The following is a 23,669-nucleotide window of genomic DNA, read 5'->3' on the forward strand; positions in this document are numbered from 1 at the left end:
ATCTTTCGAAAGCGATTGATAGATTTTCTAAAATTTAAATGCCAAGCGTTTTTATTTAACAAAACAAATTCCTAGTTGGATTCACATTTCTATGGTATTAAATCATATTTTCATATTATTTTGATAACGCTATTTTTGGCTATTTTGATGGCCTTTTTGGCTTTAGACAACAAATTTTAAGATGACATTTTAATTGCACATAGTCTATATATATATTTTACAAATTTAAAGGTGTCAGCTTTTTGTAAGTTTCGCAGCTGGCTAAATGTCCTTTAGAGAAATTATTCCCCACTTTAACGTCCCTTTCGCTTCTCCCTCTAGATTTATCCACTGAAATATGCCATAATTCAAACCATTCCCGACCACAGACAACGCGACCGGTCGTTGGCAGCACCGGCTTGTCCATTAGATTTACGATTTTAATGACGCCCAGCGCTGGCGCTGATGCGCCAGAGAATGCGAATATAAATAATTACCAGGCTAAATATGATTTGTCGGGGCGTCTGGAGTGGACTGACTGCTGGACGTTGGATGCTGGGGCAAGGACAATGGCCAGTAGCTAAGGCGATGGCCAGATTGCCGTGGGTCTCGCGTTTCCGTTTCAAATTAAAACTTTTTGACAGCGTTGCGAGGCAAAAAATAAGCAAACTCGAGAATGAGCGACCAGCCGGGGGCGTGGCCTTTTAAATGGATCGCAGGTGCTTTAAATTTAAGCAGGCTCGACCGGTCGAGCACCGGAAATGGACCGCAATTCGCCATTTGCTCGCCTTTTAATTATGCAATGTACGACAAAATGGCGTCACTCGAGGGGCCCGTGAGCATGTGTGTGGAAGTAAGTGCTTGAAAATGTTATTAGTTTTAATTAATTTTAAATGTGGGGCTAAAACGCGGAAGCCAGCCGGAACACGCAACCAGTCAAAAAAAAAATAAACCTTCGTGTTTTGTAACGGGCAACGTTTTGCACTTATGCAGTTTGTATATTATCCTCTTTGTCAAAAGACTTTTTGTTCTTGACACAAGCACCACCGAAACACACGAACGGCGATCGTGGGCAAATCAAATTAAATGCGAATTTTGTTGAATTTAAAGCACTCGTCGCACACGTGTCGTATGCTTAATGGGCCAGGACCATAAACCTAAATAAACGTGGCTGCCGTTTGCCTTTTTTCCACACATGTACAAGTATTTTTTTAAGAGGGTAAGTCATCGGAAACATAAACTTTATTAAATGGTTCGTAACACCGAAAGGGCTGGGAGTAAAATGTTTTATTCGCTAAAAGTTTATTTTCTTCTTGACAAATATTTAAATTTGGATCTTACGAAACTTTTTAGGCTCTAACTTTTATGAAATTAAATTTCTGTTAGTTTAATAGTGTCAAGATGAATGCAATGTAAGCCCCTTTGTTGTATATTTAGTCTCTTAGAAGTAAAGTTTATCTAAAGAAAAAAAAACTAATTTCCAAATATAAGGCATTAGTTAAGTTTTCTCTTCAATGTATATTTTAGGTTACCAACTTGAAATAAGAAATGAAAACATAGATCTTAACAAACATGGTTTAAGTTCAAAAGTGTTAAGGATAAAGCTACATTTTAATACAATAGAAATATTAAAATATTAACAGGAAGCTTTAAAAAGTTTAATCCTGTTAAAAAGGGACAATTTTGCAGAGTATTCAGGTTTTGGTTGGCCCACAGCAGCAACCCCTTTCCCGTTGTTAAACTTCGATTTGACACTGATAACCGGGCAAGGGACAGACAAGGGTTACTTCGGCCCTCAGCTGGGCCCCAGCATTTGCATAATTACATATTGGGGGAGCTAAAGATCCAGAGGAAAAGGATGAGTTGCCACAGCACCCTAGAACGTTGACACCAAACACAGAGGACAGACAATGGGGCATATGCAGAACTTCATTTCAGTGCTGGCAGTGTCTCGAAATTAATGGTCCTCTCCCTTTTCAGCGGTTGGCCCCTTGGCGCCTGGGTTTGCATTAGCTTATGGCCCATAAGGCGATGTCCTCAGCCGGGCTTAAGTGGCCATCTGCAGATGAATGATAGTTGCTAGGACCACAGGCCACAGGCAAGGCATCCTGACAACCCTTTTACTCCTAATTAAGCTAATAAGGAACTAATCATAGTTTCGTAGTGTAAATTGCTGATAAACTTATTTATTGTTGAGTGGGCGGAAGTACACCCACCATAAATAAATATATATTTAAATTGGTTTTGATAACTCGTCAGTTTAATAAAAATTAAAATATAAATGGTTCAAAGCCATTAAGTTTTTTGCTGTGCATCTCGGAGACTGACTTAACACGCGTCGTATGCGCAATATTCATGAGTTGCATTACGCATACGCCAGGTGTGCAGCGACTGCCAATCCCAGATAATGTTAATGTCAACATGCATAATGAAGTCGCTGCAGGACTCGGCATTCCTTAAAATTTGTGCATAATTCAGTAAATAAAGCGCTTAAAGACCGTTGTCAAGGGAACAACGAGAAATGGATGCCCCATAAATTTTGTGTCATAACAAATTTTGATTGCCGCGCATTTCGCACGCCGTTCCCGCCACAAAAAGACAATAAAACCGCGAGCACCAAGATAAAACCAAGCCATGTGCCGCAAAAAATAGCTCACGGCCACACAGACGATACACAAATAGACCGTGGAGATGAAAGAGCTGGCTTCAGGTTCAGCTTTCCTGCCCGCTGGGCTGCGAGGTTGTCGCATTTGTCACATCTCGGACAGTTTCCAAAAGCGTTGGCCAAATGGCAAACTAGAAAACTGTGTCACTGTTTTTCTCCGATGTAAAACCTGCACGATTTATGACCGAGTTTTCGCCGGGAAATCCACTTTCGTAATGGCACTGAAATTGCCAAACATTTATTACTTAATAAACGCAGCCAGAACAGCCAGAAGTCTGCGGATGGCCAAATGAAATTGAAAAAGCCTCAGACGGAAGAGAATGAAAAACTTTTGCGTTAAGGGCTTAGGAGGGGCTTTTGCCCCCAAAAAAGATGTTCGAGTTGTTTTCGCAGCAGTTAGCTGTCGTTGTTGCCTCTTTTTACAGCGCTTAACTGAGCCATTCGTGCGTTAAATTATAGCCAAAAGTCTTTTGGGGCCTTTGGTCCGTCCGCTGCCAGCTGCCTGTTGCCTGTGCTCTGTGTTTTCCGAGATTTGCTCCAGTGCCAAATCAAACAAATCGTCAATTTGTACTTTCATTTACTTTCCTGCGCGCTCAACGATGAACAGCGAAAACAAGAGTTGGGGTTGGAGCAATGGCGCACCGGAAATCGCACGGCTGCCATTTTAAGCACCGGCTAAATAACAGTTAATCGACGCATCGCCTGTCAGCGCTGTCATCGTCGCCATGATTGTTGCCTTTGTTGCCCCACTGTTTGCTGTTATTCTTGGTCTTCACCCACTGTTGACCATTGTCTGCTATTCCGTTTTGGACTGTTTGCCCGACTCTTTGTTTATTTGCTTTGGCTTTCCAGCGAGCGCGCCCTTTTCGCGAAAAAAAAGGGGGGGAAGAAAATGTTTTTTTAATTGACAATTGAGTGCCTAATTGGCCGGACCATCTCCGTTGTCCTCAATGGTCGGTCCAAGCGCATAATTTAGCTTTAAATTATGATAAAATGATCCCTAGTCGGCGATGCACAGAACAACTGTGAAATTTTTTGCTTTAAAGGTCTGCAAAATACTTTAAAATTATTTTCATTTAAATTTTTTTCTGACGCAAAAAGTATGAATTTATTGTCAATAAAGATATGTAAATATATATTTATTTTCATTTATTTTCGTTTGTAGTCTTTCGTTTGATTTTCCATATTTACAATTCATAGAATTTATGCGCTAACAATTTTTCAATCCAAAATTGCTGAGAGTTTATTAATATTGTCTTTAAATCGTTGCTCTTTATAACCTTGCAGAAACTTTACAGAAAGTCTTTTTCGGCCTACTTATCATATAGCTCCCAACAATCTGGGAAAATTAGAACTTCGTTGTTTCTCATCATATACCCATATTTTCCGAGACATAGTCCTTTTTACGATTTAAAAATTACGTTTTTACTTTCATAAAAATCGGACGACTGTTTTGTTTAGCGAATAATTTATCGCTTCATTGCTTTAAGCATCGAAATCGGAATAAAAAATATTTCAAATTTGTAACAGCTTCACGCAAGCTTGCCGAAATTTGCTTTCTTTCTTGTTTAAAGCTCAATTCTGGTTTAAATGAGGGTTTTGGAAATCTGATACTTTGGGTATCTCAATCAAAGCTGACCCATTTCCACTTGGTAACTGATATTTAAACAATCTGCCATCGCACAATTTTGCTGTCCATTGTCGGCGCTCATTATCCTAATGAAATGCAGCAATCAATCATTGAACCTTGGACAGGATAGAAATTGTCCCCGAAAAACGTAATGCCCCATATGTGACTGGCATGGGGAATTTACTACCAAACTAATGAAACACGATTTCTGTTTCTTTTCAATAAGCAATCAAGTGAGCAACACATGGCCGAATTGCGCGCTGCAGATTAAATATATATGCGTGAGTCTATTGGCGTTATTCTCCCCAGAAACACGGAACATACTACAAATATATATAAAATGCCATGCATGTCGCATGTCCTGAATACCGGATAATGCTCTATGACAGCCGCGTGTTCAACGAATTTCAATATTTTCATTTATGGCCTCCGCCTCTGTTGCTTGGGGTGTTGAGTTTTTCTTCATGTTGTTTTCTTTTTTTTTTGGCGCATGTGCGAATACAACAACATGGAAAAGCTGGAAAAATGAAAGCCTGCATTGTTGACCATATTTCGTGATTAATATTTGATAACTCCCACATGTAAACTAAACAAAATCAATATCAGGTAACTGACTCAGTGACCGGTAGGGGGAAAAATGGGGCAATATTCAGCTTTATAGCATGGGAGCAAACATTGAAACGGATCTGGACTTTGGTCAGCTTGGGGCGAATGGGAAATATTTCATTCAACCCACTCGATGTGTTAATATTCAAATCGGAACCACTGAAAGGATGTCGAGAATTCATTGACATGGGAGTCACGTAACTTGACTTAAGTTTCGAGTTTGTTTCCAAGAATTCGACTTATTGACAGACGCGCCGAAAGTTATGAAAACATTAAAGGAACGCCCCAAAGTGCTTGGGCTGGTTGGGGATTCTTCTTTTTTTCCTTTTCTTTTTTTAGCAAAAAAAAAGGTTTTCTGCTTTGGCCAAAATTATGGTACACAGTGAAAGGGAGAGAGATATGCGAAATACGAAAACGAAACAAAATTGCTAAACACTTAGTCAAATGAGGCTGCGACTGCGACCCGGGCGCATTTTCCGGGCGAGAGACTCTGAAAATTTGCTTCTTCTTGTATAAAATTATAAATTTATGGCTGGCGTCTGCACAAAAATAAATTTAAACAAATAGAGTAACGACGCTGGGCAGGGCAGGGTGCAGAAATGGCCGAGCTGGCCAGCTGGAAACGCTTGACTAACTGCTGGGCAGAGGAGAAAATAAAAAGCCCGTAAAAAGCCGCCAAAATAGTTGACTTTACACTCTCTTGCTTTTCGCCAAAATGCGTGCTAAAAATGCTTTTTGCTGTGAACTCGAGTTTAAACTTTGTAGAAAAAAAGGTTGGCTTTGTACGAATGTATTATAGTTAAAACATATTGTTGTTATGTTAAACACACTTTCTCTTAGTACTTAAAAAAGCTCACACTTTTTATACACAGGAAACAGCAGTTGTTTATTATTAAGCACACTGATAAATTTCATAAATTGTAATATATCTTGCTTTATATTTAAAATATTTGTATGTACTCCCAAGCCTGTTTTTCACCTAGTTGTTCAATAAAAGTGTATTATTGAACAACTAAGTAAAAAACAGGCTTGCGATTACAAGCTTTCAATATCTATTTCTCGTAGTTTAATCTTTAAAAAAATGGGACTGTTAAAGTTTCCACACTAAACTTTCAAGATAGGAGTTACTTTTGAAAATAAAAGCTTATCTATGTGTCATCCGACCAATCTAAATAAATCCACACATTTAAGTTGTAAGTGAGAATTAACCTTCTCAAGTTGTCTATCTTTCGCAATGCCAGTCCCTGGACAAACTCCGTCACGCGGCGCGACCTTTGCAGCCCAGATAGCCCACACCCGTTGGGTGTTCCCATTGGAACCCACTCCAGACGGAGTCAACGGCTAACCGTAAATAAAGCCGACTCGACTTCGGCGTCGAGAGCTACGTGCCGCCGACGACAAATTGTACGTGCGTAAATTGGCTGCCTGCCAAAAAGGTTGTTGACTTATGGCCAAAAGCCCGCTTGCCGGCTCACAGTTTTGGCCAGCCAAGTGCCGTTGCCTGGCGTTACTTGACGTCTTCCGTTTTGGCCAACACTTCACCTTCGTCTGCCACACCCCTCCTCTGGACCATTTCCTCCCGGCGAGCGTGACAATGTTCAATTCATTGCCGGCCATTCAGAATTTTAAGTAATTGAAGGCAACGTACACGCTAACTAGCCAACAATTCCGCTTAATTATGTAATGCCCAGACGATTTATGACCCAGTATCGCAAGGCACGAGGGAAAATGGATTTGCATTTTCACGCTTTTCATCAAATTAGTTGGCCAGAAATTCAAGCCGAAAGTTTGACGGTGTCAAGTAACTTGGCTCTCAAATTATAAGGAATATTAAAGTGACAAGAATTTTTATAAATATATAGATAATTACATATTATGTTAAAACTTTAAAGAAAAAAATTAAAATTAACTATCTTTAGCTAATTTATATATTGTATAGGCTAAAATAAATAAAGTTATAAGTCAAAAGTAATTAGTCAAAATAAAGTCAAATTCCAAATTTTAAAAAACTAATAACAATTCATTAACCTTATCCTAGCATTACTAAGTAATTAAGTTAATTACATCATCAAGCTTAAAAGTGCTTATGTACTTTTAGAATAAAGTGCACACTTGGAAATTTATTTATGTTTGCCCTAAAAGTACGAATAAAAGCACACTCATAAATTTTAATTTGTGTTGTTAGTGCAAGCGAAGTCTCAGACATTTTGCACGTTTTTTTTAATCTCGGCCAAACTCTAAATCTGGCAAACTCCGACCATGGCTCTGTGGTTTGGCTTGGGTGGGCGGTGTGCCCGATTTTTATTTGTGTATATATTGGTACATATATCGCTCGAGTAGTTGGCTGTTAATTCCGCACATGCGGCGCACAAGCCGCTTTTTTCGTTTTTGGCTTATGTCTCCACTTTGGCTGGCTATAAAATTTATGACAACCAACTTAATTCAATTTCAGCCTTGAGTCAATCAACAGCTGCATTTAAGTGGAAAGTTATGTGCAGCCAATCGATACACGAACAGTTTGTGCCATTTTATTTTGACATATTTATACTGCCACCATACATTAAAACATATATAGATATGCCTACAATACCTTTGTACAGATGCCGCCTGCAGTTGAAATTGACGTTTAATATTTAACTAGGAAATTAATTTGACCGGCGACTTTGACACAAATGAATTTTACTTTTTTATAAGCTGGGTTGTACATTCCTTTTGAAAATTTCATTCAACTGAACTTTTCATATTTCCCATGGCAATTATTGGTTCGGCAAGCTACATTGTCAATCGGCATTTAATTAATGGCAATGTCAGTCTGCAGTCGAACAGTGAATTATCTCCCCCTTGTCAGCCATAATTGAGCTCTAAGCTGCACCTGTTGAGGCCAATTTCCAATCTGGCAACAGTTTGGCCAACTGCCAACCAAACCCGTCGAAAACAACCTGACCCGCTTGTGTCAAAGGCTTCTCAGAATGCCGGAGCATGTGATTCCGCCGCTCTGATGGCAAAGGCCACTCGGTGCAACAGGCAAATCATGTTTCCGTACCCCTTGTGGCTCGAGGAACGTGCTAGGGTTCGTGATCTCGGTCAGGTGAATGCTGGGCATTAAAAATTGATTGTGATGGAAATGACAAACGCCACATTCAGGTCCCAACATATACATAGTGAAAAAAAACGTATTCTGTCTCTTGGAATTTAATCTAAATTGAGAGGAATTTAATGGAATAATATTGTTACTGTTGCCTCCTATTAAATCATATATTTTTTGATCAGTACTTGCATTAAAAACACTAACTGACCAAGTTCTTACTAGCATTTCTTAAGTTCCAAAATAAAAACAAACGAAATTAAGTTACATTTTTTCCTGTGCATTCCAATCCAAAGCCCACACACGCGACCACAAATGAAAGTGTATCAATTTTATTTGCCATTCGGAAATGCCAAAATGTGGCTGTTGGGCTCGATGAAGCGACATCAACATAACTTGGGGCTACAAAGAAAGCGAGCAATTTGGCAAAAGCCACAAGGAAACAAAAACCCTGACATTGCCCCCGTCAATTTGCATTTGGCGGAGAGAAATGTGGCGGTTGTGTAGATGACGAATGTGCGTGTGATTGGCATCGCATCGCGATTGCTGTTTCCACTGCCATTACCCATACGCAATGTGGCCCATGAAAAACAAGGGGGAAGTCAAAGCGGCAGGGCGACCGGTAATTGGAAAATCATCCATTACAACCGGCTAATGGAAACTCGGTGAAATTGTCGCTAAATTCGATTAAGGGTGTAAGCATCGAGACTTTGATATCGATGAAATGCTGCTACCCATCCGCCAGCCCAACTCCTCCGCCCCCAATATCCACATGTTTGTATAGCTGTTTTGGGTTTGACTGATTGCCTCGGTTCGCCTTTTTGCGCCCCACTCTGGGTTTTGGCCACCGCCACTGCCAGTCCACGCATAATTATGTTACTCAATTTGGTGGTGGGCCCGGGTGAAAGGCCATTATTTATAAACACAATTTAATTAAAATTCATTCTGTGTCTTGAACCAGAAACAGGCACAGAAGCATACAAAGCACCCAAAATCTATCCATCCTAAGTGTTTATTCCTGATTTAGATTTAGTGTTTAGAAGCATAGATTTTCCAATAAAGAAGGTTACTCTGGAGTATCTGCTTGGCTATTCTGCTTTATTAAACGTTGAACCAAGTTGAATAATTCTTGACCTTTTTCCCGCCTTTCACCTTTTCAAAGTAAGATTTTCTAAAGAACTGTGTGCTATGATACTTATTCATAAATGTCATAAACTTTTGCTTGGTAGGATTAGTAAAGACAAGTTGAACAATATATAGCTGCTTCTTTTAAATTCAAAATGAACGATAATAAAATATCGGCTCAATGAATATTCTTTAAAGCATTGCCAAATAATTGGTATATTCATGTTACCAAACTTTAAGCTCTATTACATTTTTTTTGTTTCTTTCATTTCAAACCTAGTGAAATAGATAGTCATATCAAAACAATTCCTCTTTTGACATAAATAAATCTTTGTAAAATGTCATTATATTTACCTTGAACAGCAAATTGATATTTTGATTTTCAATAAAATATTAAGCCGACCTCAGGTCATGCCCCCATTGAACCGTCAGTTTGTTTGTATGGAAATTATATGAAAATTTCACTTGAAACTTTGTCTTAAGCTGGCTGCCACTTGCAGTTGAAAGTTTTTCCATATTGCTACCGACTTGCATCTTTTTTCCAGTCACCGGCAGAGTTTCTGAATTTATTGATTGGCCCGTCTAAAGTTACGGCGAAGTTTCAATTTTAAATGGAATCAAAGTCAAAGTATATAAATAAAATAAAATCAACTGCACAAATCCCGCATTCAAGTGCCACGGGCCAAGGGGTCAAGTTTCTTTCATGCGGTTGCCCAGTGGAATACGAGAAGCCCCATATTACAACTATATATGTACGGTGCCTGGCGATTCAAGCGCTTTTCTATTGTGTGCATTCCTCACTTGTCAGACATTCCGGGTCAACAAATTGCGAAAGGCTTGTTTTTGCTTGAAAAGAGTTCCTCGAATCTGTTGATACCAAAGGGGCAACGAATACCAGAGATGGAAATAATACCCACCTTATTTCTAGTGCTCATTACTTTGCATAAGTATAAAGGAATGCTCATAAACGTTGTAGAATTTAAATATGTTCCAAAAATTGTGCCCAATTAGTAAATAATGAGTGTTTTATGTAAAATCTGACATTTTTGGGTGCATTCCCGAAAGTTGATTTGAAATCAACTGGAAATTTACATTAGCTGGGTAACAAATAAGTTGTTTATAGCATTTACATTCAAGACATTTAATACTTTAAAGATCCATTTTCACAGAAAAGCCACATAAAAGTTCGTTGAACCAAACGAGGCGAGTTTCTCCCCGAAGTTGGCTTGATTAATTGACGATGACCCAGCCAAAGGCTTAATGCTGGACTTCCGTGCGAGTGGCAGATATACTTATTATATCAATTAAGGTAAGCAACAATGCTTTCTAACGTCCGTCCAGTCCACCATTTCTGCTGTCTCATAGGGACGGACCACCACTTTCCATCATCCATTCAACATAATGTGCAATAATGATCATCATGTAATGCCAGACGCGTTCGATTCGAATTACAAACAAACAAACAAAAACTCAACAGCAGGTGCAGTGGTTAGAGTAAAAACCGAATGCAACACTACCAATGACAACAAATTAACATTTTTCAAAACTTTAAAGCCCGACATGCGTTGACACATTTGGGAAAATTGCGTACAATTTCAAATGCAGGCACAAAACTTTACGCGTAATTACGACCACTGGGGAAAAGGAAAAAATAAGTGGTAGGAAAATAAAACAAACTGCTGGCAAATCGCATTCGCTGCGCCGTTGACAGTTGGAAAATGGAAAGGTTATCCGAACTCTGGCCGGCAAAAAGCATGGACAAGCAACAAATGCGTGGAGGAAAGTGCCTTTGGAAGCTGCAGCTGCTACTGGAGCTACTCATCCTCCGCCGCCGACGACTCCTCTAAAAAGCTTCTGTCGTGGACAGTGACTGATGGTCTGCGAGCTCCGCTGTTTTCTGCCTCCGATGATTACGATGACGATGATGAAGACGGCGATGACAGGGCAGCATTTAACCAGCGCTCAGCAGTTAGATAACTATATATAAATTATGGAAGCCAGACGATAAAGATAGTCGACAGATCGCTTTAGAACGTTCACTCCAGCATTCGAAGAAAGATCTTTAAATGTATCCAACATTTAACCATAGCTAAATGATTATGAAAAAAAAAATGTTGTATGACTAAATTTCTAGTTTAATAGTTATCTAAAAATGAATTGTCTTAAATACTTGAGTACGTAGAAATTGTACTTTCTTAAACACTTTTTTTTCATCTTCGCCTTAAGCTAAAAGTATGTTTTTATCTGCAGCTTAAAACCTCTTTTAAGCTTACCATGAATACGAAAAAAGGGACTATTTACTTTTACTTTTTGTAAAGAAAAAAAATGTTTAGCTTATCATTGATAGCTAGTCAATTACACCATTTTCTCAATGCCCATTTAAAATGCAAAAAATATTATTTTTATTGAATGCAACGCCTATGAGCCTAGAAATTCAATCGTTTAGCTGGGATGGGATTTGCAATACAAATTTGTATGTAAATTTAGGGGAACATATAACCAATAGTCAGGGCTCCAACGTCCCTCGCCACGGAAAGCACTTGAGAGCTACTTTGACGCACATATCCCCATTAAGTTGGCCCCCCGGTGAGTGTGTGGCTCCCAATGCGGCCATGCAGAGAGATCTCCTGGCCTCATGGCCCAGAACCCACTCAAATATGGTAATCCAGTGGAAGTCCACAAAACCTCTGACGGCCCACATTCGAGTGCATGTTTCAAAGCTTCAGTTGCATAAAGCTACTATGCCTTCCGAGAATCGAGGAGAGAAAGTAATTTAAAACAAGAGAGAACGCTATAGTCGGGTGCCCCGACTATCAGATACCCGTTACTCAGGTAAAGGGAGTGCGAGGGAGATGGAGATAGAAACTTTGATCACGCATAACTTTTTAACGAATGGTCCGATTTGAAAAATTTCTTCTACATTTCGATAGGTATTGATAAACAGAATAAAACTGCATTTTTACTTTTCCGAAATATTTAAATTTTTAAAATCGTATATTAGCGATTGTGGGCGTTAAAGGGGGCGTGGCACCATTTTGAAACAAACTTGCGCTGCGTAGGAACTTCTAAAATCTATATGCAAAATGCCAATCTTCTAGCTTTTTAGTTTCCGAGATCTCAGCGTTCATACGGACAGACAGACAGACGACAGACGCGGACGACGGACAGACGGACAGACGGACAGACGGACATGGCTAATCGACTCGGCTAGTGATCCTGATCAAGAATTATATACTTTATAGGGTCGGACTCTTCTAGCTGTTACTACTTTTACGAATACAATATACCCTTTTACCGTAACGGGTAGTAACAGAAGTTTTCTGTTGAGGGAAACCCAGCTAATGGATATAAAGACAACATTTTCCAGTCATGATACAATTCCAAGTACCGACAAAAATCGGTTTTATGTTTAAACTTTTTGTGGTTTTTAAAGCAATTTGCTTTTTTTTTAATTGGGCATTGGAGTTTTACATTGAAATACCTCCATGCAAAGGTAAAACACAGTCAAATATTTAGACTATTTATCCATACGAAAACTGTCGTTGATTAAAGCCTGTCAATCTCAGTTGGTGAGCACGTTTCGTTAGGTTAGTAACACACAACAATACTTGAAGTACAGATAAGCCGAACAAAAAGACCGGTTCGAAAATTCCATTCCCGGTTGGTTCTTTTTCGAAGACTACTGATTTTGCTTGTTCCGCACAACAGGTTAATTGCCCCGAATCACGATGCATGGTCACCACTCGGAGGCGGAGCGCGTTGTCTACGGCGCCTGGGACGATCCGGGAGTCTCGATCTTCGCCACCGCCGCCCAGGAGCCGGTTCCCAACATGCTATCCCACATGAAGCCACTGCCAAATGGCGACGACTGTGTCATCGACAAGGATGCCTGCCGCCTGATGTCGCAGTCCTCGGTGGCGGAGAACTCGCTGTTCCGCCTGGTCAAGTTCCAAGTGGAGGAAGTGGCCGCCGAGCGGAAACAACAACATGCATCCTCGCCAGGGACAGGAGCGAACCGATAGCGACATTACCCTCGGCCTGGCGAGCGAGTTGGCCCGCCAGCAGGTGGAGGCCAGCAGATGCCTCCAGCTCCACCTTAATGTGGCAAACTTGAGGGATCTGGAGATGGAGGTGGCCAAGGCCCACACCGCTCTATCGATAAAGTCCAAGATCATGAGCAATGTCAAGCAATCGCTGGAGGATAGGCAGCGGGAGCGGGAGGAGGCACTGGCGCAACAGCGTGCCGTAGAACAGGAGCAGCTGGAGGAGAAGAGGCGGCGGGCGCAGAAGGCGGCCGCATTTCGCAGTGACCTTATGACCCAGATCTCAGAGGCAAGAATCAAGCGCTTAAAGGATCAGAAGCAGGCCATCGAGGTGGGACGTCGAGAGCTGAGCGATTGCAAGTCCAAGATTGAGCAGGACAACCTCAAGGACGCAATCAACAAGGTGGAGCAGCGCAGGGTGCTCCTGGAGTCGCTGGACCAATCGGCAGCCATGCTGCGGCAAACTCGGGAGGCCTACGCTCTGGCCCAGAAGAACAAGCCCGAAAGAGGAGTCCTAGACGCCCTGGGACCCGTAACGGCGGCCTTTGTATCCAAGACAAGGAAGCGACAGCTGGACGAGATCCAGGCTAGGGACATAAATGCCGCTCGACTGGGCTTCCAGCTCAGCCAGATCAAGCACGATCTAGAGTCCCGCGATCAACTGATCACCAACCTTCTGATCCGCGAGTTCCAGGCCAAGGAGAACGCGATGGTACTGGAGAAGGCCAGGACCAAGATGGCCAAGAAACAGGAGATCCGCGAGCAGCTGCTCAGCCAGCGCGAGGAGCAGAAGTTCTTCCGGGACAAGGCCGTGCAGGATGCCCTGGTCAAGCCGAAGGATCCCATGTGCTTCGGGGAGCGACAGTACCGAATGCAGGTGGCCCAGCGAGAGAACACCCGGAAACTGGACGTCCAGTGCTACAAGGACATGGCCGATATGGTGGTGGAGGGCAAGCGACGCAGGATTGCCGCCGCGCAGGAGGTGCGCGACATCATCCAGGCGGTGGACAATATGCAGCATCACCAGGACGACCTCGTGGCCGCGGAACGTATGAAGTTGCTCTCCAAGCAGCCGGCCGAAGTGCTATCCGCTCTTAAGAAATCCATCCTCACCGAGGAGGAGATCAATACCTTTAACCTGAAGAAGTGAATAACCAGTTTCCCAAATACATACTCCTTTCCATTGGTCAGCTTATTGAGCTATCTATGCATTTTATAGGTTGCTCTCAAATAACAAACTGACCTTACACATTATCAAAATTATCTAGATTGGCCTTGGCTAATTTTTTGGCTAAATGCTCTAAAAATGAATGGGTAAGATCATCTTTTGGGTCAATATTTTAAGTCTTTTCCTTATAAAAAGTACAAAGATAATTTCATTCTTGCGTCGAACATCTAAAAAGGTAAGAGTATGGGTTCTACTCTGTACTTATAATCTTTAAAGAGTGTATTATTAGACCAACCCCGGTGGCAATTCGAGTATTGCTTTATTTTGTATGGTGTACTATTATTAGACCACAAGTGGAGCACTAGCAGCCCACATGGCAGGATGTGCTTAATTTTGGCCCCATGCTGCTGCTCTTAAATGGACTTCGGCTGGGCTTTGCCGGCATAGTAAATGAAATTCACTTTCTTACCCATTCTTTGGCCAGGCTTTTGCAGCAGGTCAGGTTTCGTACTCGAACAACCGGTCCACCGACATTGCAGCTGGAAATTTGCTTACAATAATACGATTCGAGCGAACGCAGATGGAGCGTAAGTGCACTTGGGCGCGGGGCACATACGCGTGCGGAACTTTTACTTTCAATTTCTGGATTCATTAGCGGACTACCGTGGGCTGGCTTAAATTTCATAACGGTAGCCAAAGAAGGCCCAAGAATGTTGCCAAAGTCACTTTTTTGGCAACTATTTCGGTACATGCTCTCGACGGCCTGCCGAAACTTTCTCTGAAAATAACTTTGGCACAAAGAAGCAACTTCAGCATGCAGAGAAAAAAACTCTAGAAGGTAATGGTTAAGGTTCAAAATTATCCAAGAATTTTCATATTTTAAGGAAATTATCTTCATTGGGTAACCATCTGCAATCTAAGATCAAAAATTTATTATTTTATATTTACAGAATGAAGGGCCTTTAGAGATTTGCTTCCTATTCCGGTTTCATTATTTTTTTCTTATTATTTTAGACAGTAAACATTATATTTCTCAGTGCGTGGATTTGCAGTAGCAACCAGCATAACCACAACTCAGTTTCTGTTTCAAGTTAAGGCTGCCAATGGTGTGAGGTTGTTTTGTCTTTTCGACTCTGGTCATAGGAGGTTGGTTGGAAAACTGTTCATGCCAAAAACTTTTTTGGGGCCAGATCTTCAACTCGGCCAAGATGTGAAGTTGTGTGCCTGTGTGAGCATGTCTGCACCTTTTCCACCTGGAAGAGCGTTACTAACTCTAATAAGAGTCGTCGTGTGGCTGCAAATGTGTTTGCATTGCAATGAAATTGGAAACGAGATCTGCAAAAGTTGAGTAATTGAGCTGATTCTGCTTCGTTGGTCACTCAAACCGAAGAACCTTTTCTCCACCGGATTGGTGCCACAACAATCAGTTTCAGGCCAACAAAGAAAAAGGCACATTGAAAGAAAATATTTAATGATTTGGTCATTAATATTTTCCTGAAACCGCTGGACGTCTTAAAAACTAAACATTTACTCCACAAAATCAAAACGTATAATTTTATTGTTCTGCTGTTAACATATTCGAACTAGTATTAAATTTTACTAGAATTTTTATGATTTTTTTTCTCTGCAGAGACAGCGAGCTCGTCGCAGACCAAAAAAGGGAACAATGAAAGACAGGCTCAGAGACATTGAATGCGAGCCAGAGAACAAAGCAATAAATGGCCCGAGAAGTGGGTTGTTGTTAGTTGTTTGCCTGCCATGCTGGGAATGGAAAATGGAAATGCTCAGGAAAATGAAGGAAATGCAGCGTCGTTAACATGGCTCGTAGGTTGGCTAACGGCGGGTGGAAATCGGGCAGGTTGTCAGGCAGTACGCATATGCTTGACACGGAAAATGCAGTGGCATCGCATACTAATGCCGCGCCGAAAGACAAACGGAGGAAATAGATGCTCATAAAAATTACTTTGGTGGCTTTAAAATGCCATCAGCAAAGCCAATCCATAAGCGGTCTCTCACTCGAGAAGCCCACGCAAATGCAGCCCACAGATATCGCTTGAAGTAGCTGGTACCTCGTGATTATCATGTGGGCGGCGAGTGAAAATTGCGTGCAATTATCCAAAGATGATATCAGCACTGGCTGCCGCTTATATTTATATATGCGCTCCATTATAGCCCTTGGGCTGCGATTTGTTTGTGTGCTGTTAACGCTGCGAGTCGAACTGGTTTCGAGCCAATCGACTGCTATAAATAAACAATTATTTTTAATGCAAAGCCAGCGAATGCGACCGCCCCAGACACTGCCCATGGAATGTCACCATAAACAATAATAATAAAATTATTTTTAAAATGGCTTACTCCCTGATAGTATTACCTTAAAGTTACATTAATGGGCTTTCTTAAATGAATGAAATATCACCACATTTGTAACAGTTCTTAAATAAATTTATGTTTAAACATAATTTATTTTAAATAAATTTTTGGTTTTTTGCTGACTGCTTAACATACCACAAAAACTTTTTGGTTCTTGGCCTTAGATAATTCCTATATTGATGTGCATTTAAAATTATTATTTTATCTTTTAAGAGTACATTCAGCTTATCAACATTTTCTTCTGTTATAAGGAGCTTAATAAATAAACTACTGGCTCTGAATAAAGATGCAGTAAAAAAGGCTCCAGTCACGTTTTCTTAACTTTTAATTTCTAGATAAGTAACCCTTGCAATTCCATTAATTCTGACCTTTTACCTTGGATACTTATTGTATCGCTGGGTGAGCAAATCAATAATTAAATGGCTAAGTGCAGCTAAAGCTTATTCATCTGTGGCTAGCTGCCTTCGGCCAGATACACTCACGTACGCCAGATGGAGACAATTCAATTTTAGCCAGCTTATGGCTATTGTTATGGCCATTATATCTGGCTTACATTTTAAGCGTTGACCGTTGGCGTTGGCGAAACAAAACGAAATAAACTGCTCCACACTTGGCTTGACTTGAGCTGGCATTCAATAAGAATTTCAATCGCCTCGGCGACACATTGCAGCCACTTCAAGGCAGCTGATGCCACGAAAAATATATTGAGAAAAACGCCAGCAACCACAATATTGTTTATAACAACAATTGCGAAAAACAATAGCAACTCAACCTCCGGTTTACTTTAGAGCTACTGCCCCAAAAACTGTTACAATTTTTGAGACTTAAACAAAAACAAAGGGCGGGAAAAGACAGCAGGAAAAGACTTTTAACACACTTCTTATTTTATTTACTCAATCGATTTTAAAGATTCTGATTCACTTTTTTTCAAAGTTCATTGGAAGTCTTACAGTTCTCAATTGCATTTCCGTTGACCGCCTTCTGAATCATCGATGTGGGCATACTTTTAGATACAAAAAAGTACAGTGGTGATACAAAACTTTCGCTGTAACTTCTAGACAATTTTTTTTCTTAAGAATGGAAAAGAAATTTTCTTTTGTTTCTAAATACACGATATAATATTAAATCTCATTGATTGAAATACTTTTTAAACCGTTATATCTCTTACTTAGCTGTCAAATATTTAAGGTAAAAACATTCAATGAATACTGAAAAAATACTTGAATTAAAATAGGTAGATTATTAAAGTTACTTTTTTTTGTATAATTCGTCTTAACTGATATTTTTCTAGCCCCAGGTGTGTACAAACGTATCTATGGTTTTTATAAAACAGCCCCAATCTGCCGCTTGTTTACAGATTTTTCCGTCACATTCACAAAAATGTTTCACAGCCATTTTGGCCATTGAATTTGTCAGGCATAAACAACGCGAAAACAAAACAAAGTCGCCGGCAACCATTGACAGACTTGTTTTGGCCAGATTTTTGTTTCGGCTTTTGTTTAATTTTTTTCCTACTGTCGGTCGGCTTAATTGCGCTGCTTAATGTGATTTGACCAATTTGGGTTCTGTGACCAAAGGCAGAGCGTTAATTTGCCTATAATTATTCTGGCATGTCTATCCGATAATTGCACTATCGGATCCGGCGGATTATAATGGATAAGTCGTGGCTAATTTGGTTTGGAAATTAAAAAATTGAAAACAAGTAGCTACTCAAGGGTACCTTATTATTGGACAAACCTTTCACCCATTTTTACACCCTTACTTTCATCACATTATCTTGTGAACTATCATCATTTAAGTTTACTTTTGATGACACTCGTTAAAGCACAGTTAACCCGATTTGCATTTGGCTTGATTACAGTTTTTCGCAACTAGTTTATTCTGATGTGGGTTTATCACTGGCCAGAGATCTAACTGGCCAAAAGCTCAACCCAAGCCCAAGCCCAATTCCAGAAATGTCTCACATAAATTTATTTTTCTCTGTTGAGGCAGCTGTTTTCGTTTCGATAAAAATGCAAATACAACAGACCGAAAAGAAAGAAAAATATCGTTATTAAACTCAATAACTGTCACCGTTTTTTGCATAAATTATAATAAGTTTGTGCGGCAGGAAAAATATTCAACACAACTTCTGAAAGATATTTCATGTTTGCAGCGGAAATAGAAAAAGGCCGACAAGCAAACAAGATGGAAAATTCAGGAAGCCGGCGAAATGATAATGATAAATGCTCGAGGCCGACGAAAGGAGGCGTGGCCTGGAATGAATATTTATGAATGATTAATGAGGGGAAAGGCATGGCCCGGAGTTGGCCCAAAGTCAGAGTTGAAAGAAAATCTCCAATTATCTCTTGCAACTGACAGAGTTCACGGCTCCAACCCTGGTCAATGCACCCCAGCGTATCTCGAAAACTGTCGAGCCACTAAACCCCAATCCGACGGCATACACATGACATAATGACCAAATATTTGGATCTTGGGCACATAAATAAGTCAGCAAGTGTGCTTTATTTTTACGGCACATCTGATAAGCGCTCGCAACTTAGCTCATTTCAACCTTATCGCCGCCGTGGAAAGACAAAAGCGAACGTACGTTGATCGTCATTCCCGAAACTAGCATATAAAAAAGACATTACCATTTCAGAAAAATCAGTGTCAAGTCGAAAGTCAAGAATTTTTTTAAATTTGTTATGGCCATGCAGCAAAGTGCTAATTAAACTCATCTGGCTGCTGACAGACACAGAGATACGGGGTACATCTTATTTTGAGAGAGAAACTTTTCCACACAGGTGACACAAAATCTGGTTAAACGTGTCTGCTGAAAACTGTCAACAAATGTGATTTGAGTGTGGGAGGAATACCAAGTGCATTTACATATCTTCAAGATTAAGTGTCATAGCCTTTTAAAGAGTCCGTATTTGTATTATTAAGTGTCTGAAATGGTTTAAAACACCTTTTGATTACCCAGAACATTATTTATTTAATATGAACTGTGTATATGCTTATCTGTTTGGTCTTAAGTTGGTCTTATTCAACCTGATCTTATAAAAGTTTAACACACCCACTTAACACCTACGAGAAACTTTATTGTCTTTGACAAGAGCTTGTACAATATGCTTATCTTGAATAGTGATTATTTACTTTAATGAGTATTAATGTGATTTCGCAAACACCTTTATTGGTATCCCATTATAGAGTATTTATTTATACGGATTATAAACGTTTGATAAATATAAGACCAAATTAAAATACAAATGGATATAATATACATTGGATATAACAATAAATGATATAAACTTTAATACCATTTAAGGTTTAAATAAGAAAGTTAAAAGGTGTGTGGTGTATTTTTCAGTTCTTTTATTGACAACCATAATTGATGCCTATTGTTAAAAAAAACGCCCTCAAACGTCTTCACATCTAAAAGATACCTTGATGTATCCAACATTCACATTTATCATTTATCTGCTTCATATTTCAAATAGGTGAGTCTTTGAAATTGAGGGTCATGGCTTTAATAAATGCATAATGTTTATTATTTTATGAGTTTTTGAAGCCACTCCCGTCCTACCTTATCGCATTATTAATATTAGACGGACAAATATTAAAAGCCTGGGAAACAAAGCTCAGAGTGAACCTGATTTCTACTTCCTTTTTGTGTGATTTTTAGAGGGCGAGTGTTAGAGTCTCTTTATCATTGACAACATTGACAACCATTGTTCGAGAACGCCCTCAAATCTCTTTACACCTACAAGATACACTGCTGTATCTAACAGATACCTGTGCTATTTGTCATTGTTGCTGCTGCGAATTAGTCATGCCGAGCCCGAGTTGCCAACGAATGTTATTGCCCCTCAAACTCGTAATTCCCTCATCGCCATGGTCGCGTTGCGAATCGAGTTCCAGTTCCAAATGTATCTGTCTTGAACTTGGTAATGGCCGGGAATCTTCGGCGATGTCACGGCGGCAATGCAAACATCAAAAAGCCCGAGACGTGCATAAGAATTAAGCTGAGCTTGCAGCAAGGAAAGGTAAACAAGACGCGAGCTGGTTGGGTAAAATAAAAACAACAGCAGAGAGGCATGAGAGTCGACCGAAAGTATCTGAAAGATACAAGTTCTCCGGGCGGAGTGGGTGCATATGCATCCACACACGCGTTAGCTGTGTGTATAAACTGTGCCCCTCGAGAGACACAGATACAGGAACATTGGAAACGAATTGTCAGGGGGAAAACAAGGAGGCAGTTAAAGTATCTTTTACCTTTGCGGTGATGCAGCTTCTTTGTTCTTTGACTCCGCGGCTTAATTAAATTTAAAAACCGTTAAAATAATCAGTGCCGGCTGCGGATTCCTCCTGTGCAAGCTTCTTCTTTAAATTGCAGAGAAGCAATTACAGTCGCTTGTACAACCAAAAAGAGAGCGAGTGCTCATGTTGATGTGTGCAGATAAAAAAAAACTATATATTGATCTCGAAACACAAAAAATTGTATATATAACGTTTTTAAAGTTTTATCAGTGACCACAATGATTCAGATTTTATGACGCACTGGTCTTTCTAAAAGCTAAATTAATAAATTTAAATAACTGATCAGAACCTAAACAACCTTAAGTCTCGAACTTTATTCCAAAAACTGTATTTGAAAATCTATACTATTTGATATTAGCATTCTCAAAGCAATAATACCTTATTTGTTTTATAACTCTATTCTTTACCTTACTGGTTGCAGGATACTTTCGCATATAGTGCCTGGCCGCTTGTCGTTCGTAGAAATTGCTTGGGCAAACTTTGGCAATCCGCCAAATTCTGGGTTGTTTGGCAAAGAAATTATCCAATTCGTTTTCGGAGTTCGCTGGGTTCGTTGCTTTCGTTGCTGCTACTTTGCATACACCGCCGTTCGATAGCGATTTAAGGGGCTGCGTGCGGTGTCTGCCAGATACGTTTCGTATTGGTGTGTATAATTCTGATATCAGACCGAATAAAAGACACTGAGGCACTTCTGGGGCACAGGTAGAAATACACAAATCTTAAACCGGCAATCTCATCGCACTCACGGATACAGATACACACGCACACAGTCTCCGGATAGGTGTATCTTTTTTGTTGTACCAGCGGATCGGAACGACGTTCGTTCGGATCGAGACGCGTTCGTTGACTGAAGTCTGTTTGCCAAGTCGCCGATCGGCGGGATTCCAGATTGAAGCGCGGCCAGCGGTTGAAAGCAACAGGTTGAAAGCGGCTCTCTCTGAGATACCCAGGCACCGAGATACTCGATTACTCAGATACTGAGATACTCGGTTACTCAGATACTGAGATACTCGGTTACTCAGATACTCGGCTGCTACCTGAGGCGCCCTTCTCGCATTATCATTAGGCTGAATGCTCGGCGGCGACGTCGCCCGCTATCAGTTTAATTACGTATGAGAAAGCCACTCGGAAAGGCGCATTGTTCTCGTTCTCACTCTTCTTTGGTTTTGGGCCCGGTTCGCGTGAACTGCGAATATTTCCCAAACTGGATGCATTTAGGTGCATATTTATACACTGCCTGTCGGCAATTTAATCCCGTCGAGGGTACATGCGCTAAAATATTCGTGTGAGAAGTCTGGCGAAAGTGAATTATACGTGGGTGGGAAGAAAGAATTCCATATTTCTTGTATTTAACATTCGCATTAGTATCATAAAAAACAAAAAGTCACTCATGAAGTACCCTATTTTAGGTTTGTATGCAAGGATCCATTGGACATACATAAGCAATATTACATTTTAAGGGTTTATTTTTATTATTTTTTTATCGCATTATTGTTTTAATGACAAAGCTCATATTTTGATTTGTAATCCATTCACTGTTTTACTATTTGAAATCAATATCAAGTGGTCATTTTATTCGCTTGAATTTTGTGTTTGAAATCCCTACTTTCTTGCAGAAAATGTAAGCAAATAAAATGGTTTATACTTTTCAATGATTTTCTCTTCATAACTTTATTATTATACAAAACATGCCAAGTCTCAAAGCTTTTAAAGCTTCTTGTTTGCGTAAATAATTGAGTTTATCGTATTAATAAATACACAAATATTCTGATAAAACTGACCATGATAGCAAAAATATTTGCATTCCGTTTGTTATTAAATTATATTACCCCAATGAAAGTTATCATGAATAAAGCAAGGCAGGGGAAAATGTATCTAATACCATTAAGCCATCGAAAATTAAAAACCGATTGCGATAAACCTCTTCAAAAAGCAGGATAAATAAACTGATATTGTTGTTATTCAAATTGCACATAAAGCATGGGGTAAAATGAAAATGAAACAAAGTTTTTAAAGCGATTTTAATAGTTTCGACAAAAAGTTCTTTTTGTGTTTTGTATTCGCAGAGTGTCCAATATCCGCCAGCATGCCAGTACACTTTCACGCTTTTCCGTCCAGTAACGTGTGAATTCGCGCAGAAAACATTTTCACATGCCCCCGAGTGCAGTGGAATTTGGAGTGCAGTTACAACAATGAGGAGTAATAGTTGACATGCGGCACTGACAAATATCATAATTGTTGGATAGCATTTAAAAGTGTATTTAATTATTGCTGGCCATGCTGTTTGGCGCCTTGGGAATATTTACTGGCCCGTAGCCATTGTTTTATGTTTGTTAAAATTCCGGGGCAAAACACATGGCATGTGTGGCGTTAATTACAAGATGAAATGCCGCGAGACCCTACGCTCTAATTTACATGTAAATTGCAGATGCTGCAGGATACAAGTATCCGATGAAATGAAATCCAAGACGAGCACCCAGAACCCACCAGCACTTGGGGTCATCGGGGTCGAGCAGCAGACCCGGTGTCACCTAATGAGCCGATCCCAGACGATGAGTGGGCGTTAAGCGGCCAATTAAGTCGGCTGATGACAAAGCCAGTATAAAGCCAGGTGTAATAAAAGTGTGGAGCCATGGAAACTGACGGCTTTCACAGGCTCTTCAGCTGACTGGGCAAAAGTTTTCAGTTCATTTTTG

General features: G+C 40.2%; 2 protein-coding genes across 3 annotated transcripts in view; one reads left to right on the plus strand and one right to left on the minus strand.

The window, feature by feature from the left end:
• Positions 1 to 21,806, minus strand: part of LOC108043117 (synaptotagmin-like protein 4) — a 52,548-nt gene extending 30,742 nt beyond the window's left edge. Inside the window, exon 1 of one of the 2 annotated variants that reach the window (XM_044459123.1) lies at positions 21,381 to 21,806. The gene's annotated coding sequence lies outside the window, so the exon portion shown is untranslated. The remainder of the gene's footprint in view (positions 1 to 21,380) is intronic. The other variant, XM_044459124.1, reaches the window with a different exon arrangement.
• On the plus strand, positions 12,661 to 14,328 carry LOC108047351 (trichohyalin). Its single transcript, XM_044459125.1, is given in 3 exon segments — positions 12,661 to 12,677; positions 12,799 to 13,067; positions 13,069 to 14,328. Coding segments are annotated over 2 exon segments (1,464 nt in total). The 5' UTR covers positions 12,661 to 12,677; positions 12,799 to 12,818; the 3' UTR covers positions 14,284 to 14,328.
• Positions 21,807 to 23,669: the final 1,863 nt, after the last annotated feature.

The sequence above is a fragment of the Drosophila rhopaloa genome, unplaced genomic scaffold, assembly GCF_018152115.1.
Source record: "Drosophila rhopaloa isolate 14029-0021.01 unplaced genomic scaffold, ASM1815211v1 contig_178, whole genome shotgun sequence".
NCBI classification, from domain to species: Eukaryota; Metazoa; Arthropoda; class Insecta; order Diptera; family Drosophilidae; genus Drosophila; species Drosophila rhopaloa.